The 18,561-nt window shown below is 48.7% G+C and overlaps 1 protein-coding gene across 2 annotated transcripts in view; it reads right to left on the reverse strand.

Moving 5' to 3' along the window:
* Positions 1-18,561, reverse strand: part of RADIL (Rap associating with DIL domain) — a 71,009-nt gene that overhangs the window by 11,728 nt on the left and 40,720 nt on the right. For both annotated transcript variants that reach the window (XM_077918728.1, XM_077918729.1), the window contains 7 exons: positions 14,308-14,988; positions 13,099-13,136; positions 10,010-10,170; positions 8,518-8,630; positions 4,435-4,672; positions 2,866-3,038; positions 1,435-1,585 (listed from right to left, as the gene is read on the reverse strand). In XM_077918728.1, the coding sequence (XP_077774854.1) occupies positions 1,435-1,585; positions 2,866-3,038; positions 4,435-4,672; positions 8,518-8,630; positions 10,010-10,170; positions 13,099-13,136; positions 14,308-14,988 (1,555 nt within the window). The remainder of the gene's footprint in view (positions 1-1,434; positions 1,586-2,865; positions 3,039-4,434; positions 4,673-8,517; positions 8,631-10,009; positions 10,171-13,098; positions 13,137-14,307; positions 14,989-18,561) is intronic.

Genomic DNA, 18,561 nt, shown 5'->3' on the forward strand with positions numbered 1-18,561 from the left:
TATAAATAAATTATTATTATTATTATTATTATTATTATTATTATTATTATTATTATTATTATTTGCCCCAGAATACTCTGTGCTGTTTGGAGGGGTGCTACCACACACTCACCGTTGGCATGGGATGGGAGAACAACTTTCCAGCCCTGCCTAAACCAGCCAAGGAAGCAGAAATCGGCCGCCCTGTCTCCATCTTTCAGTCTAATTGCTTTGGCACGGATGAGGCTTCTCTGCCGATCGCTTTGGGTACTTGACGCAAAATCATTCCCCAAATGTTGATTTAAAAGGTTGCCTTTCCTGGTGGGGAATGCTTGTTTCCACCATGATATTTCTGCAGCCTCTAAAAGCCCTAAAAGCTGTGTGGGGAATGACTGTCATCCGTACTCTGAGACAAGAGCGCATGCAAAGGCTGTGGCTGGTGCCGTTTCCCTTGTGCGCAAACGGTGCAAGGACCGCATGCGGCACTCGCCTCTCTCTGAGCAATGTGCCCCTCAAACGTCTCCCATTAATCAAAACGTGCACTGGGGGGGGGGAGCAGGGGAGCGAGCCAAGCGGATTGGTCAGCCCTGCAAAATGACTTTCACCTATGAAATATGAAGCTACGCCTGGGACCCGCAGCAAAATGTTGCAGTAAGTGCTCCCGTTCAAGGTCTCAGCTGTGACGACCTTTCCCAGAGCGCTCCGTTCCGTCCCCCGTTCCCACAAGAATCAGCCAGTAATCTGTGCCCCCCTCCCACCAAGCACGGTTAGGGCTGCATTGGGTCCTCGCTCAACTTGAGATTTTCTTTCCTGTAGTGTTTTCACATTTTGAAAGACTGGCAGAGGGTTTCAGAAAGGGGACTTCCCCAGCCCTGCTTGGGGGTGTCAGGGATTCGTAGAATTGTAGGGACACGGAGGGTCATCTAGTCCAGCCCCCATCAAGGAAGGAATGTAATTGGTGACGACGGGTGGCCATCCAATCAGCACTGAAGTCCGCCCCATTTCATTTTCAGTGGCAGAGAAATGGGGACATTTGAACTGCATACTTTTCAGCAGAGGGCCAGTCCACTGTCCCTCAGACCTTGTCGGGGGCCGGACTATATTTTTTTGGGGGATGAATGAATTCCTATGCCCCACAAATAACCCAGAGAAGCATTTTAAATAAAAGCACACATTCTACTCATGTGAAAACACCAGGCAGGCCCCACAAATAACCCAGAGATGCATTTTAAATAAAAGGATGCATTCTACACATGTAAAAACATGCTGATTCCCGGGCCAGCTGTGGGCCGGATTTAGAAGGTGATTGGGCCGCATCCGGCCCCCGGGCCTTAGGTTGCCTACCCATGGCATACACATTGTTTCTTTTCCCATCACCCCTTCTGACTCTCCCCTTCTGTGATTCCCCCATTGACAGAATCTCTCACCGGGCAACCCGGCCGTGCCTGATCTTACCTGTCCTGAAGGCTGCCAGGCTATCCTCCTTACTGGGCTGCCAGGCTGGTACACATCCCATGTCGGACGAGGCCTGGTACTGGGTGAGGATGTGGTGCAGCTGGGCAGGATTGAGGGCAGGGAATTCGGCTCTCAGCACAGGCCAGGTCATCTGAGCAAAGCAAGAGAGGGCCGGGTGATGTGTTGCAGAGGGATGCTCCCCGCGGCCATCACTGGGCAGCTGGCGCCACCCTCAGACGTGCGCTGCCAACATCACGGGATTGTGAGGATCTTAAGACGCTGAGATTTCAGAGACCAAACCTAAGACCTAGGGGACTGGCTGGACACTGAGAGGTGGTGGCCAGAGACTGTTGAGTGGGCACCAGGAGAAGTGGGGTTGGAGACTGACTTGGAGGAAAGGATCAGTGATCTGGGAGAGCCTGGAAGACGAGGCTCAGAGGCAGGAGAAGCTGCAAGATTGGAGAGCAAAGAACAGGTGGCGGAGGTGGGAGAGATGGGTTGGGATGGTGGAGAGTCAAGGCCAGGCATAGGCAAACTCGGCCCTCCAGATGTTTTGGTACTACAACTCCCATCATCCCTAGCTAACAGGACTAGTGGTCAGGGATGATGGGAATTGTAGTCTCAAAACATCTGGAGGGCAGAGTTTGCCTATGCCTGGTCAAGGCCTTCCACACCTCCTCCTCCTGCCCCACCACACCTGCTCCACTGAGGGGGAGGGGAGGAGAGCATCACCCCCCAGAAAGGTTATGCAATAATTTCCAGGGATAGAGGTTAATTGGGAGAGAGGGAGAGGGAGGGGAGGAGAGCATTACCCCCCAGAAAGGTTGCAAAAGTTTCCAGAGATAGAGGTTAATTGGGTGGGGGAAGGGGGGGGAGGAGAGCATCAACCCCCCCCAAAGGTTGTGCAATAATTTCCAGAGATATAGGTTAATTGGGAGAGGGGGAGAGGGAGGGGAGGAGAGCACTACCCCCTCAGAAAGACTATGCAATAATTTGCAGAGATAGAGGTAGAGATAGATAGAGATAGAGATTAATTGGGAGAGGGGAAGAGGGAGGGGAGGAGAGACCCCCAGAAAGACTATGCAATAAGAGATGGAAGTTAATTGGGAGAGGTGAGGAGGGCAGGACACTTCTGCCCTGTTTGAGGCCATACAATAATCTGCACCCAGCTCCTGCTGGGTGAAGCTTGCAAGTTGCAGGCAGCCTTCTCGATTAAGTTATTTTTTTAAGGCGCCCTCGCCCAGCTGGAGAGTCAAGCCCCCTCCATCCATCCTGCCACCTGCAAGTGGTAAGCAGACAAGCCTGGAGACTTTGGGTCAGCCCCTGGGGACTTGGCAACCCTACTCACAAGACGGTGGTCGCGGGCACATACAACTCCCCCTGCTGGACTGCCCAACTGGACGTGCCCCTCTGAGGCCAAGGGCTCCTCACCTGCGCCAGCTGGGAGTTTGGCATGGCCAAGAGGCTGGCCACGCTGGAGAGCTTGCCAAAGAACTCGTCCGCCAGCTGCCCAAAGCCCACACGCTGTGCCCATTCCAGGAGCAGCCGAAGGGTGGCACGGACTCTCACGCCTTTCGACCAATGGAAGCAGCCCAAGGAGGAGCCTGGGGAGGAAGAGGAGGAGAAGAAGAGGAAGGTCACGGAAGGATCACCAGCTTCGGATGTGCATTGTCAGATCGCCCAGCTGACCCCCTGATGCTCTTAAGATCCTCATTTCCGCCAGGTTTTTCCATTTCAAAAAATTTACAAGCATTTCTTAGAATTTATTTCATTTAATTATTGAATTATTGAATTATTGATTAATTGATTAATTGATTAATTGATTAATTGATTAATTGATTAATTGATTAATTGATTAATTGATTAATTGATTGATTAATTTGTACCCCTCCTTTTCCCTGACAGCTAAAAGCAGAGGGTGTGCGGAACAATAATTAAGAAACAATTAAACCTTGATAGAATTAAATCTCTCTCCAGATCCCTGTCTCCAGACCAAGCCGCCTTGAGCATTGTTTTAACTATGGAAAGGCGGCGTATAAGTAAAATGACAATGATGATGATCTCTTGCCAGCATCCTTGGTCCTCTTGTGGGAATGTTCAGGGAGGCAGGAGAGGATATATTGTTTAATTATATCCTTCCCAACTTGTGTTAACAAGTTCTATGATTTAGCAGAGTAAACCGCCCCCCTTTTAAACTTACACAGCAGAAAGGTTTGCCAGGCTTGCATAAGCCTCTAAAATAAGTTTCCTGGTAATTCCCCTTTTATCCCCTCCTAAAAAGAATAGACACGACACAGTCTTGTATAAAAGTATAGAAGACTTTACTCACACTTTCTGTTCACAAATGGATCCCAGAAGGCAGAGTTAAGTTACAAAATACAGTCATACCTCGGGTTACAGACGCTTCAGGTTGCGTTTCTTCAGGTTATGGACCGGCAAAATCCGGAAGTACCGGAACGCATTACTTCCGGGTTTTGGCGGTTGCGCATGCGCAGAAGTGCTAAATCATGCTTTGCACATGTGCAGAAGCGCCAAATCGCAACCCGCGCATGTGCAGATGCGTCACTGCTGGTTGCGAACGCTGCGGGTTGCGAACGTGCATCCCGCACGGATCACGTTTGCGACCCGAGCATCCACTGTATATACACATGGAATCTATCCCATAAGGAGATAGTTCCTTTGTCCTCTCTTGGCTAGAAACAAGGAGAGCATCTCAGGCTAAGGAGATGTTGCTTCTTTGAGGAATGGAGTAAGAGAGAGAGAGAGATGGCTGCCTTGCCCTGTGCTATTTTGTTACCTGCACAGGTAAGGTCACACCCACTTCTGCTCACCTGTAGAGGAAGTTTGTCCCAGCCCAGGAGGAAACAGGAAGTTTATTTACTGGCTGGACAAGCATCCCTCTTCATGTCTAAACATGTCCACTCTAGGAATGTTGCATTTGACTCCTCTGTGTGTTTCACACCCCACACCTCCCATTTGGAAGCTCCTCCCACCACTCACCTTTTTCCATCAGCTGGTTGAAGAGGAGGGTGTTGGAGAAGAAGAACAGGTAGGCAAACATCTGGGAGCTGATTTCGAGGTGCACCTCATACTGGCGGAGGAGGTCCAGGCTGGCCTGGTACGTGGACACCACTTTGCGTATCTCCTCTGGAAGAGGCGGGGAAGAGAGCCAGCCCTCTCGCCCTTCGCTCTGGAAGGGGTTGCAGTCCAACAAGGGCGGCAAAGACACGTACAGAGACTGGACAGGGACGGGGAAAGAGAAAGGGAGGCTCAGGTCTGAACTTCTCACACCGAATGTTCTGAGGAGGGGCGAGTGACCTACTTTGGTCCCACGTAGTGCTGGGGAAGCGTTGCAGCTTGTGTGTGTGTGTGTGTGTGTGTGTATCTATTTATCTAGATATTCGTGTGTGTGTGTCTATCTTTTTGAGTTATGGTGCTGGAGGAGACTCTTGAGAGTCTCATGGACTGCAAGAAGATCAAACCTCTCCATTCTTAAGGAAATCAGCCCTGAGTGCTCACTGGAAGGACAGATCCTGAAGCTGAGGCTCCAAGACTTTGGCCACCTCATGAGAAGAGAAGACTCCCTGGAAAAGACCCTGATGTTGGGAAAGATGGAGGGCACAAGGAGAAGGGGACGACAGAGGACGAGATGGTGGGACAGTGTTCTCAAAGCTACCAGCATGAGTTTGACCAACATGAGTTTGAGTCTGAACCCACAACAGGCCTCAGGACTCCTGGCTTGGACCAACAAACACACACCTTTTTCAAACTTTTGCTTTTGACAGCTCTTTTGTGCAAATCTGGCACTTTGGGAAAGTTGCATTTCCGAAATTAAAAATATATATATAATTGGGTGGCACACAGATTAAACTAAGATGCGCTCAGGTTGCCAGGGGTTGGGCTAGATGACCCTCGAGGTCCCTTCCAACTCGACAATTCCATGATTCTATGAAAAGCCTCACTAATATTAATAATAATAATAATAATAATAATAATAATAATAATAATAATTTATTTGTACCCCACCCATCTGGCTGGGTTTCCCCAGCCACTCTGGGCGGCTTCCACAGAGAGCAAAAATACACTAAAATGTCACACATTAAAAACTTCCCTGAACAGGGCTGCCTTCAGATGTCTTCTGAATGTCAGGTAGTTGTTTATCACTTTGACATCTGATGGAAGGGCATTCCACAGGGCGGGCGCCACCACCGAGAAGGCCCTCTGCCTGGTTCCCTGTAGCTTTGCTTCTCGCAATGAGGGAACCGCCAGAAGGCCCTCAGCACTGGACCCCAGTGTCCGGGCAGAACGATGGGGGTGGAGACGCTCCTTCAGGTCTACTGGGCCGAGGCCCAGTATACATAGAAGAGTATTGCAGAGTAGGCAATAAATCAGGACTGGAATCATATAATTGTAGAGCTGGAAGGGATTCTGCAATACAGGAATCTCGAAACATGGATCCCCTTCCAATTCGAAACCATACTGGACCCTGCTTAGCTTTGCCAATATGCTAGCAGTTTTATTGCTGCGCCATATATTTAATACATTTTTAATTTTCAGAAATGCATTTTTTTATATGTGCCAGTGGCCTGGCATTGATGAAGTCTGCAGTGAGAGAGGGCAGGGCAGGCAGATATGGAGACGGCTGGAATCGCCAAGATGGAAAGAACGAGAAGTTTGCAGCTGTCTGGCTTGATTGTGTTAACACATGTCAAATAAAGAGGAAAACAGTTTGTCCCCTCCCTCTGCTAATCAATGGATTTTGGTTAATTCAATACCATAGCATATTATTCCTCTTTAAGATTCATCTCCACCCACAACAGTCGTGGGGTTTCGTTTTATTCTGGGCTTGAGATCAATAGTCATATCCTTCTATTTTTATTGCACCAGTGTGGAGTGTACTATTGAGGGTTTTGTTAACCCTGCGTGGCATTTTCCCCTTGAGTCGCTTTTCTTGCTTTATTCATAATAATAATAATAATAATTAAGATGAGAGTGGGAAGGACACCAGGAAAAGCTGAGAAAGGAAAGAACAGGCAGCTTTCCAACCTGGAGGCTGGCTGAATGTGTGCCAGAACTGGTGAAAGGCAGAGTCACCCCTCCAAATATAGCGTCTCGGAAAGTGTTTCCCCACCCTTCCGGTAAAAGTGCTCATTTCTCTGGCCTTCCAGGCTGCGAGACCTGACTCATTTCGCGAGAGGTTCCTCTCGGCCAGACGCCTGGCGCGCGAGACGAGAACGTTGCAACCCGGGCACTCGTAGCTTTGCAAAGGAGCAAGCAGGCAGGTGGGGAGAGCGAGGAGTCCCCTGCCTTCGAGGAGTTTACACTTTGAATTTCACACCTTCCCACCAGAGCGGTACCTATTAATCTACTTGCACTTTTGGCGTGCTTTCGAACTGCTAGGTTGGCAGGTGCTGGGACCAAGCAATGGGAGCTCACCCCATTGTGGGGATTCGAACTACCGACCTTCTGATCAACAAGTCCTAGGCACTGCGGTTTAACCCACAGCGCCACCCGCATCCCTATAGTTTGCAAACAGGAGATTAAAAAGACAAGCCCTCTGTTTTGCTGACTTCTCGATGTCTACCCAAAAGTGTTTGTATTGTATCATGTCTTCAGGTTGCTGGAAGTTGCCCCCCTCTGATCTTCCCCTCCCTCCCTCTCCCTGTGACATCACCACAGCCAGCGACGGTTGTCACTGCCATGCACGGCTGGCTGCGCCTGTGGTGCAGTGCAGGATGCGCAGGGCTGCATCTGCAAGGAGACGCTTTCTCTTTGCGCGGTGCCAGCCATGTGTGCAGCAGAGGGCCAGGCCTGGAGACACAGCTGTTTCTCTGCATGGGGGGGGGGGCAGAATGAGCTCTGCAATGGCTGAGAGAGTCTGTGCCTCTGACTGCAACTGGGGAATGATTCGAGCTAAATAAACAATATTGGGTGCTCCTGGGGAGGTCTGCAACATTGGGTAAAGACCGTGATACGCGGACCTCATTTTCGTCATCCTCAGAAAGGTTGGTTTGGCAAAGGCAACAGCGAAAAGGGCCACTTTCAAACGACAGGCGGAGATCCACATTAACCTTCTCCCTGACAGGCTTGATTTCTGCTTGCAGGGGGTGGTTGCCTTGCATTCAGAAATGTCCACCCTTCCTTCTGCGGCAAGCCAGTCTCCCTGTAAGGCGATCGCCTTGCCCCATGCATACCCTCTTGACCACTTTGATCTTAGGAACTGACCCACATAATACCCCTTCCTTGGCTGTAAGGAGTCTGATCTTTTAGACCGGCGGCACCTACACACTTTGGAACTCCCCGCCGATAGACACCAAGCAGTGGCAACCTTCGCTGTCTTTTCTCCGCCACCTGCTGAAGAAACCTTTTCACAGAGCCTTGGGCTTGCCGATCAGAAGGTCGGCGGTTTAAATCCCCGTGACGGGGTGAGCTCCTGTTGCTCTGTCCCAGCTCCTGCCAACCTAGCAGTTCGAAAGCACGTCAAAGTGCAAGTAGATAAATAGGTACCGCTCTGGCGCGAAGGTAAACGGCGTTTCCGTATGCTGACCTTGTTCGCCAGAAGTGGTTTAGTCATGCTGGCCACATGACCCGGAAGCTGTACGCCGGATCCCTCGGCCAGTAAAGCGAGATGAGTGCCGCAACCCCAGAGTCATGAATGACAGGACCTAATGGTCAGGGGTCCCTTTACCCTTTACCCAGATACCTAGAATGTGTTATGTCTTTTTTATATTGTAATTTTGTGTTGTGAACCACCTTGAGATCTATTGGTATAGGACGGAATACAAATTTAATAATAATAATAAAAATAATAATAATAATAAGAAGAAGAAGAAGAAGAAGAATAGAATGCTGGTGTGTGTTTTAGCTTATTGCTGGTTTTTAAAGTTCAAATGTTTTAACTGGTCTGACTGATAAACTTACTGTTTTACTCTTTCTGTAGACTGCCTTGTGGATTTCTATGCTGGAGCAGCACACGCATTTGATCAAATAAATAAAATAAATATGGGGTTCCCCCCCCAGTCTTTGGACCTCGGTCAGGAGAAGCAACCCTCAGCCCCACTGCTCCCTGGGACATATATTTACCTTGGAGATGTAATAGACACACTGCTGGAAGGTATACATAATGACTTCCTCAAGGACCGTCATGGCTTCTTCGCTGGCAGTGATGGTCAGGGAAATGAGAGATTCCTTGGATCCTAAAAGGGAGACAGGAAAAAGAAAGAAGGAGTAGGGCTGAGCCCAACATTTGGGGCTGAGCGTTTGCCTCTTGAGAAAAGGCACCTCTGCAGCTTTTCCCAAAAAGCCTTGCATTCAGAGGCCAAAACCTTAATGTGTTTATTTATTGTTCACGTTTGCAAACCGCCCCTTGTGCTGCAGGAACCCAGAGAGGTGAACACGCTTAAGAAGCCCACAAAGCAGTTAATTTAAATATCATTTTTTAAAATCGCATTAGGTTAATGTGCCAGGAAAAGACAGAGAATGCGAAGGGGTTCCAAGCCGGCACAGAAAGAGCCACACGGCCAACTTTACAAATGTTAAGATGGAGAGACTCCCATGACTCTGCGCATGTGAAATAACTCAGTGAAGTTTGCTAGCCTTTTAAACCGACCGGGTTTATGGCCTCCTTCGGGTAATAAGAGTTGCAGAAATGGAGAGAGAGCCTGTCCAGCCAGCCAAAAGCACCCCTTCTTTCCAACCAGGCAGGAAGGCAACAGCCCCGTCCAACTTCTGCCCCCCACCCTGATAAAAGGCTCCCATGGGTGTCCCTCTGGACCTGTAAAACTCATCTGAGCTGCACAGACTCGGCTGCCATTGGACGCCCTCCCTGCTCATCTTCAGAGGGAGCGAATCAAGAAGCCTGATTCTTGCCCACCCATGTCAGGGCTGAGCCACATCAGGCTGCAGGTTGGGACTTAGGTGGCTTAGAGGTCCTCCATACCAACCCCACCACCCCACCCCACAGAAAACTAAATGTCCAGGAGGAGGAAGGGGAGTAATGTGCAAATGGCTTGAGATACCTATCAGGTCCATAAATTATTATATATTGGCATATATTCAACACAAAAAACAGCGACAATTTGTTGTTGACAAAGGTAAAGGTACCCCTGCCCATACGGGCCAGTCGTGTCCGACTCTAGGGTTGCGTGCTCATCTCGCTCTAGAGGCCATGAGCCGGCGCCGTCCGAAGACACTTCCGGGTCACGTGGCCAGCATAACAAAGCTGCAGCTGGCAAGCCAGCACCAGCGCAGCACACGGAAATGCTGTTTACCTTCCCGCTATAAAGTGGTATCTATTTATCTACTTGCACTTTGACGTGCTTTCGAACTGCTAGGTGGGCAGGAGATGGGACCAAACGACGGGAGCTCACCCCGCTGCGGGGATTTGAACCGCCGACCTTACGGTCAGCAAGTCCTAGGCACTGAGGTTTTACCCACAGCGCCACCCGCGTTGTTGACAAAGGACAGCTGGACATATAAAGGGCCCCATTACCTCCAGTAGCTTAGGGCCTCATCAAACCTAAATCCAACCCTGACCCCACCCACTCCAACCAATCTAATAGCGTAATAAAAACACCTTTCATGTCCAGCTCCTCTTCCATGCTCTGGATATAAACCGGGGATTTCTGCTGAACAAAGTAGAGGATTTCGATGGAGTTCGACATCCAGAAAAGGACGTGCTGCAAGTCGGGCAGCAGGTCTTTGATGGTGAAGCGGGAGAGAGACGCAGGATCCTGGCTGACGAGACAAGCGCAGAGTTGAGAGGCATCCCGGCAGAGCTACAGGGACGCAGTTCGTGCACAAGCACAACACCACCCCTCTCCAAACAGATCTTTGAACCTCCACTTTGCTCACCAGGCTCTGAGAGACCCTCGCAAGATCTCACACAAGCGCCTTGGGTTTCTGCAGGAGCCTCCCAGAGCCCGGGAAGCAAGGCGGAGAGCTTAGGGAGAAAGCTGCCCCAAAAGAGCTTTTAAGCTCTCTGCATTTAATTTGGGCGAGTTCAGCCGGCCAGCTGCCAAGCACATGAAGTTGAAATCGCACAAGTAGGACGTGGAACAACATGGAAGGGTTTTGACCGGTGCAGGGATGGCTATTCTGCCTGAGGTTCCTGGGGGAAATTTGGGGCACTTGGGAACTATAGTCCAAAACATCTGGAGAGTGCCAGATGTTGCTGTAGGCTGCACTAACCACTGCACCACATGGTTCTGCTAAAGCCCAGCTTCCTGAGAAACAGCCTTCTTTTTCAGAAGGATATGCCCCTCTTCTTCCCACCAGCATTTCCTTACAGTCTCTCCAGGCGCCAAGATTGGTTGTTTATTCCAAAAGAATAAATAAAATCATCTGAGATCATTTCACCAAAATGATAGGCTCCAGAGAGAGACTGCACACACCAGCTCTGCTCCCTTATATTAAGACTGTTCCAATTGTCTAAAGAGGACAAGGAAATCTGGATCTGGTTTCATTCTTCCCCTCGCACCGAAGCGCTGCTTTTTGTTTTTGCTTTATATATAGATTGCCGCAATAATAATTCAACCCTGTCTGAATGGATTGTCTTAATCAAGTCCCCTCCTTCTCTCATCAGATGCCTTCCCGGGTTGTTAAGGAATCGGAGGAGGAATGCAACCGAGCAAATAAAGGACACTAGGAGAGCCTGGCTGAGTTGCTGTGCAAACAAGATAAGGCGACAATAAACACAAAGAAAAGGAGACCGAAAAAGGCCGGACTTAGCGCACAGAGACATTTGTCCTTTCCACACTCCGTTTGTCAGCATCGAGCTGAACAACCGCAAGAAGTGATCGGGCTTCTGTAAGGCGGTCAGCCCTAATTCTGTGCCAAGGCAAGCAGCATTCTGCAACCCACGTGGATTATGCAACTGAAGCAAAATTTGCAGTGTGAGAGGCAGCGTGGTGTAGCAGTTAAGAGCATCAGACTAGGATCTGGGAGAGGGCAGGGTTCAAATCCCCACTCAGCCGTGAAGCATGCTTGCTGGTTACTGCCTCTCAGTCTAGCCCACCTCACAGGGCTGTTGAGGGGATTAAATGAGGTCGGGGGGGGGGGGGAGCTATATGCATGTCACCTTGAGCTCCCTGGAGAAAAGGGTGGGATATAAATGCAATAAAGGTAAAGGGTCCCCTGACCATTAGGTCCAGTCGCGGACGACTCTGGGGTTGCGGCGCTCATCTCGCTTTACTGGCCGAGGGAGCCGGCGTACAGCTTCCGGGTCATGTGGCCAGCAGGACTAAGCCACGTCTGGCGAACCAGAGCAGCGCATGGAAATGCCGTTTACCTTCCCACCACAGCAGTACCTATTTATCTACTTGCACTTTGAGGTGCTTTTGAACTGCTAGGTTGGCAGGAGCTGGGACTGAGCCACAGGAGCTCACCCCGTGGCGGGGATTCGAACCACCGACCTTCTGATCGGCAAGTCCTAGGCTCTGCGGTTTAACCCACAGTGCCACCCGTGTCCCTTATAAATGCAATAAATAAATGCAATAAACAAACAGATAGACAAGTATCAGGGACTCTAGGGTTTGAATTAGGAATCACAGGAGGTGGCCTTGTATGTTGTGTGTGGGCAGGCATTGGAGGGAAGGGGACGCAGGTTGTGACGTTGGTTCCTGCGACCGGCAGGCAGAATGATGCCTTTGGGTGACGTTTGAAGGTTCTCCTAGGGGTTTAAGTGGATGCTAAATCCCAAATCCCTATGGGGTCTCCGAGGCCTTTCTGCACTTGAGCAGAATAGCAGAATACACATGTCAGGAAGCAGATCTGAACACAAGCCCTTTTTCATTCCCTCTCTTGGAGGAAGTACAGTGTAACCTCTGTTTTCGAACATAATCTGTTCCGGAAGACCGTTCGGCTTCCGAAACGTTCGAAAACCAGGGATCAATGGGCGGTTGGCAAAATCCATTGAAAAAATGGAAAAACACACAGCGGAAGCCATTTGACTTCCGAGGCGCATTCGAAAACGGAAGCAATTACTTCCCGGTTTTCGGCCTCTGAATCATTCTGCTTCCGAGACGCTCAAAAACCGAGGTTGTATTTCTGTCCAGAATGGTTATGCAACCGCAGAAGCAAATTTAATTAAGAAATGTTCCTATTAAAGGCTATCTCTTGGGAGCTGGAGCTGAATGTCAGAAGATTCGGGATAGATAAAAGGAAACTTTCTTTTATGCACCCAGAATTTTCCAATCTGGCTTCACTACATGTCCAATAGTTCTAGTGGTAAGAAGAAGAAGAAAGATCTCTCTCCCCTTTCTCTAGGCTGTGCATAATTAGCAAAAACAGCAAGAATAGCAACAAATGATGACATCGCACTGCAATTTCTCGCCAGAAAACAAAACAAGGCTAGTCTGCTGGCTGGGTTTAGGCATTCACACAAAGCACGAATAAACCATGGCTTGCTGTACTGTGAGAACCAGGCCCTTTTATCATTTGCTTTGCAATTGAATAGGCTTTGCATTCATTAGGAGACGGCCTTTGAGATAAATACTGCTTCTTATATGATGCATTTGCATGCTATATTTTATAGGCACCCTCCTCACCCCCCAGGATGACACAGTGCTTGGTTTGGGTGGCATGCAAACCAAAACCTATATGCACATTCATTTGGAAGCAACTTTTCGCAGAAAAAAGTGGAAATCCTGGATGCAGAAGACTTACTGTTGCGACTGTTTCTCGGCTAGTTCGTTTGTTTTCTCCTGGAATCGAGGAAGGAAACAAAGAAAGGGAAAGGGAATGAAATATCACTGACACCGTGAAGATGAGAAAGTGCCCAGATCTGCACAGCCAGTCCCAATTTTGCTTGCTAGCCACGTTTTCTCACAATAAACTCCCCATCCCTCCCCCACCCCCACCCCGGTAGTGAGTGTTCATTCACAGCACGGAAACCCAGAGATTTGCAGAAGGACAACCTATCTTCAGGCCTGGTTAAAGAGGACATGCAATGATGGTGCCAGGTGAGCCTCTCAGAGGAGAGCATTCCACAAACAGGGAGCCACCACTAAAAAGGCCCTGTTCTCCTTGACCGAAAGAAGGAAAGAGATTCAATTATATATGTGGGAATGTTCAGGGAGGCAGGAGAAGATATCCTGTTTATTAATATCCTTCCTAACTCGCGCTAGCAAGTTCTATAACTGAGCAGAGTTTTAACATCCCCCTTTGAACGCACAGTGGGTAGCTGGTTGCAGGCTTGTTTAAGCTTCTCAATATAGATTCCTGGTAAGATCCTTTCTTACACAATCTTGTGTAAAGTATATAAAAGACGTTTACTCACATCATCAGTTCACAGTTGGATCCCTGAAGGCAGACTTAGTTACAAAGTATATACATGTGGGTCTACCCCATATAGGGGGTTAATCTCAGTGAGTGCAGACTGGCAGTCACAGCAGTTCACACGACGAAAGGAAGATGGAGAAGGAGGGAGGAGGGCTGTGTACCTTGTGCTTTTGTTACCTGGACAGGTAAGACCATGGCCACCTCTAGTCACATGCCAGAGAAAGTATGTCTCAGTCCAGGAGGAAACAGGAAGTTCCGACTGGCTGGACCAAACATCCCCTTGCGTGTCCAGTCTAGGAAAACGAGGAATGTTGTACTTGACTGCTACTTATGTATCACATCCCACAATACAGTGGTACCTCGGGATGTGAATGGGATCCGTTCCGGAGCCCCGTTCACACCCTGAATAGAACGTAAGACTGTGTCTGCGCAGGTCGCATTTTGCCGCTTCCGCGCATGTGCGTGACATCATTTTGACCATCTGCGCATGCGTGAGCGGTGAAACTTGGAAGTTACCGCGGAGCACAACCCGAAAATACTTATCCTGAAGCATATTTATCCCGAGGTATGACTGTATATCCAATATATACTGACCCACACGGTCCTCTGTATCATCTTGGCCAACTTGAGGAGGAGATGGCCAAACTCCCCGGGCCCGAAGTGGCCGGCCGAGTGCTGGACGCAGAGGCACAGGAGGAAGGCGGGAGCCAGCTTGTGGTCGTCGCTGGTGGGCTCGATGAGCGTGACGATCCTCCGCAGCAGCAGGTCCTCGCTGGCCTTGTCAAACTCCAGCTGCAGCTTCCGGCGGCCTCCCCTCCGCCCAGAGGCTCCCTGCGGCGCGGGCGCCTTCTTGGCCGACGAGCCCTTGTCCCTCGCCTGGCTGCCGCAGACCTTGCAGGTAGAGGGCAGCTCAGGCTCGGAGGCTCGGCGCGCGGCCTTCAGCCTCATGAGGGTCTGGGCGGGCAGCGGCTGCGTCTTCACGGGGTCCTTGTAGAGAAGCAGGTAGTAGAGGCCGAGGGAGATGAGGTCGCCGTGGTGGAGAGCCGCCGTCCTGCTCACCTCAGAGAAGTTGATGGAGACGGCCGCTCCGGCGATGGGCTCCAGAACCAGCTTCTCCTCCGGGCGGTGGCTCGAGCGGCCGGACGCCTTGACCTTCCGGATGGTGCAATGGAGGGGGAGGATGTCGGGAGCAGAGAGGCTGATGCTGGGCTTGCTGGCTTGAGTCCTCTGGCCGACGGTGTGCTGGTCGCGATTCAGCAAATAGACCAAGCTGTCCTGCACAGAGAAAACCACAAACATACACAGAGAAAGACGTTTATTCAATATTTTCCTTCCTTCCTGCACTAAGTGGGGTTGGACTAGATGGCTCTTGAGGTCCAACTCTAAAATTCTATGATTCTATTCCATTTATGGGACGCGGGTGGTGCTGTGGGTTAAACCACAGAGCCTAGGGCTTGCCGATCAGAAGGTCGGCCGTTCGAATCCCCGCGATGGGGTGAGCTCCTGTTGCTCAGTCCCTGCTCCTGCCAACCTAGCAGTTCGAAAGCACGTCAAAGTGCAAGTAGATAAATAGGCACTGCTCCGGCAGGAAGGTAAATGGCATTTCCGTGCGCTGCTCTGGTTCGCCAGAAGCGGCTTAGTCATGCTGGCCACATGACCCGGAAGCTGTACCAGAGTCGGCCACGACTGGACCTAATAGTCAGGGGTCCCTTTACCTTTACCTTTTTTCCATTTATATTCCACCGTCAATGGTACATCTCAATGACCCATCTGGGCCAGCACCCTGTTTTCTTTTTAATGTATTTATTTGGTTTTTCAGATTAAGATTTGACAGTCACGTATTCAACATACAACATAAACACAAGGTTCCAAAAATCTCCTGGACTTCTCCCTTTTGTGGGTCCTTTCGAGGTTTCCCTTTTCCTAATAATAGTCACCTGTTTCCATTTTTTGCAGGGGAACAAGCACCAAGAAATAGTTTGATGCTGAGTCCATGAAGGAGCATCTGTCTTCATATTGTCTTCACTGGCGGTCAATGGCTCTCCAAGGTTTCAGGTGCTGAGATGCCAAGGATGGAACCTAAGAATGTCAGAAGAGCCTGCTGGATCAGGCCCACCTTGATGGACTCAGTATCAATCTGTTCCCTGAGCTCCTTCCAAATGACAAGGCTCAACCCTACTGCAAGCAAGGAGAGGGTGCCTCTGAGGATGTGCAGAGAGCCTTCCGTTCCCTACCGAGTCACTGGAGACCAGAGACCAGGGAGCAGCTTCCATGCTGACCTGGCTGCTTTCTGTTCTCTCTCTCTCTCTCTCTCTCTCTCTCTCTCTCTCTGTGTGTGTGTGTGTGTGTGTGTGTGTATATATATGCTTTTTCAGATTAAAATTTGACAGTCACATATTCAACATACAACATAAACACAAGATTCCAAAAATCTCCTGGACTTTTCTCCTCCCCTTTGTGGGTCCTGTTGTTAATCATTTCCTCTTGCATCTTTTATAATATAATTCCAAATCTTTTATCTCTCCACTGTATCCAAAATTCACCATTAAACTACAAGGTTTATTCCAATCCTACTAACGATTTTAACTGCTTACAATGGTCTTTAAGATAAGTTATACATTTCCCCCATTCCTTATTAAAATCTTGGTCTTCCAGATTTCCGATTCTTCTGGCCATTTTAGCCATTTCGGCATAATCCATCAACTTGATCTGCCACTCTGTGAATTTGTCTTCTTTTAAAGCCATCTAAGTTGATGGCCATCCATCCCTGCTTCAAGTGGGAGGGAGTTCCACAGTCTAACTCTGTGTTACATGAAGAAGGGCTTCCTTTTGCCTGTCCAGAATCACCCAGCATTTGGCTTCATCGGATCTCCCCGAATTCTAGTGTAACAAGAGAAGGAGAAAAACTCCCTCTCCACTTTCTGTACACTTGGCATAATTTTATACATCTCTTCTCATGTTTCCTCTCGCTCACCTTTCCTCTGAACTAGAAAGCCCCAAACGTTGCAAGCTTTCTTCGAAAGGGACCTGCTCCTTCCAATAGTCCTTTTCTGAGCCTTTTCCAGCTCTGTAAAATATTTTTGATGCGTGGTAACCGGAACCATACACAGCATGCACCAGAGATTTATATAATGCCGTCAGGATACTGACCGTTTTGTTTTCAGGGGTGAACTACAGCCCCCAGAATTCTTTGAGGGAAAGGATGTGCTTTGAATGGGGATCCAATGAAGCTGAGAGTTGGAAGATTTGGAACGGATAAAAAGAAATCCTCCACGCAGCGCAGTGTTAACTGTGGAACTCCCCAATTCAGGAGGCAGTGAGGATATCAATTGAATAAATGAATGAATTGTGGCAGAAATGACTGGCAAAATCTGAGACCAGGGAGAAGAGTCGGTGGAAGAAGATTGGAAAAAGTTTAAAGACTATTTACAGAAATATTGTAAAATTAATGAATGTTAGAAGAATGTTGGAATGAAGTTATATGGCTTTAGTAGAAATGTTATAAGGAATTAAGTATAAATAGATTAATAGAATATTAAATGAAAAAATAAGGTTAGAACGTGTTAAGATAATTATAGGATAGAAAACAGAGGAAGATGGAAAGGAATTGCTGAAACAATTAACAGAAGTGGAATACAAAAAGGGAGGTGTGAGGAGGTCGTTGAAATAAGTGAATGAAAGACAAGATATTGAAAATGTTTGATGTGTTTTAAACTGTTTTTGTTCTGTTTTGTTAGCTTAATGTGTTAGTATTATGTAGTGTTTTTGTGTTGTATTGTATTGTTCTTTTTTTTGTAGTGTTTAAGTGGTTGGAAAAGTAATAAATATTATCAAAAAATAATAATGAATAAATGAATGAATTGAAAAATCTGAGGACCCTAAACTTGTGCACCCCCTGCCTCTTTGTGGAGAAAGGACCTGGCAACAGATCTGTAGCCGATCCCATGGCCCCAACCCTCCCGAATTCAAGGGTGCTGTCATGTAAGACAGAAATCTGCCTTACTCGCTGCTAACACATGGGTCCTCTTACATGTGTTTGTGGGTTATTGGTTTTGCCTTGTTCTTATTGTGCATTTGGAGGTTTCGTTCTGTATTTTTACATTGTGAATCGCCCTGAGATCTTTGCATAAAGGACAAAACTTGATAAATACAGTGGAGCCTCGGGTTATGTTGCCTCCAGCTTATGTCACCCTCGGATTGAGACCGGCGCAAACCCGGAAGTACCAGAACGAGTTACTTCGGGTTCACGCTGTTCGCACACGCGCAGAAACACTAAATCGTGCACATGCGCAGACGCAACACTTTGCATTGCATCATTTTTGGGTTGCGGCGGGGCCTCAGGAACGGACCCCCACCATAACCTGAGGTTCGACTGTAGTAATAATGACAGCAACTTTGATTTTGCAAAAAGTGTTATGGATTAAGTTGCCTGCTGTTGCTTCAGTTTTTTTCTGCGCACCACTTACAAATATATATAATAATAATATTTTATTTATAGCCCACCCTCCCCAGCTGAAGCCGGGCTCAGAGAGGCTAACAACAATAAAGTAACACAGCATTCTAAAATCAATTCATTCTAAAATCAATTCAGAATCAAATTCATGGCAACCATTGAGCTAGAGTTCTACGAGGATTACAGAAGGAGGGGGTCAGACTGTGCCTTGGCCAAAGGCCAGGCGGAACAGCTCTGTCTTGCAGGCCCTGCGGAAAGATGTCAAGTCCCACAAGGCCCTAGTCTCTTGCGACAGAGCGTTTCACCAGATCGGGGCCACGGCCGAAAAAGCCCTGGCTCTGGATGAGGCCAGCCTAACTTCCCTGTGGCCCGGGACCTCTCCAAGATGTTTTTGT

This window comes from Podarcis muralis, chromosome 14 (assembly GCF_964188315.1).
Source record: "Podarcis muralis chromosome 14, rPodMur119.hap1.1, whole genome shotgun sequence".
Lineage (NCBI taxonomy): Eukaryota > Metazoa > Chordata > Lepidosauria > Squamata > Lacertidae > Podarcis > Podarcis muralis.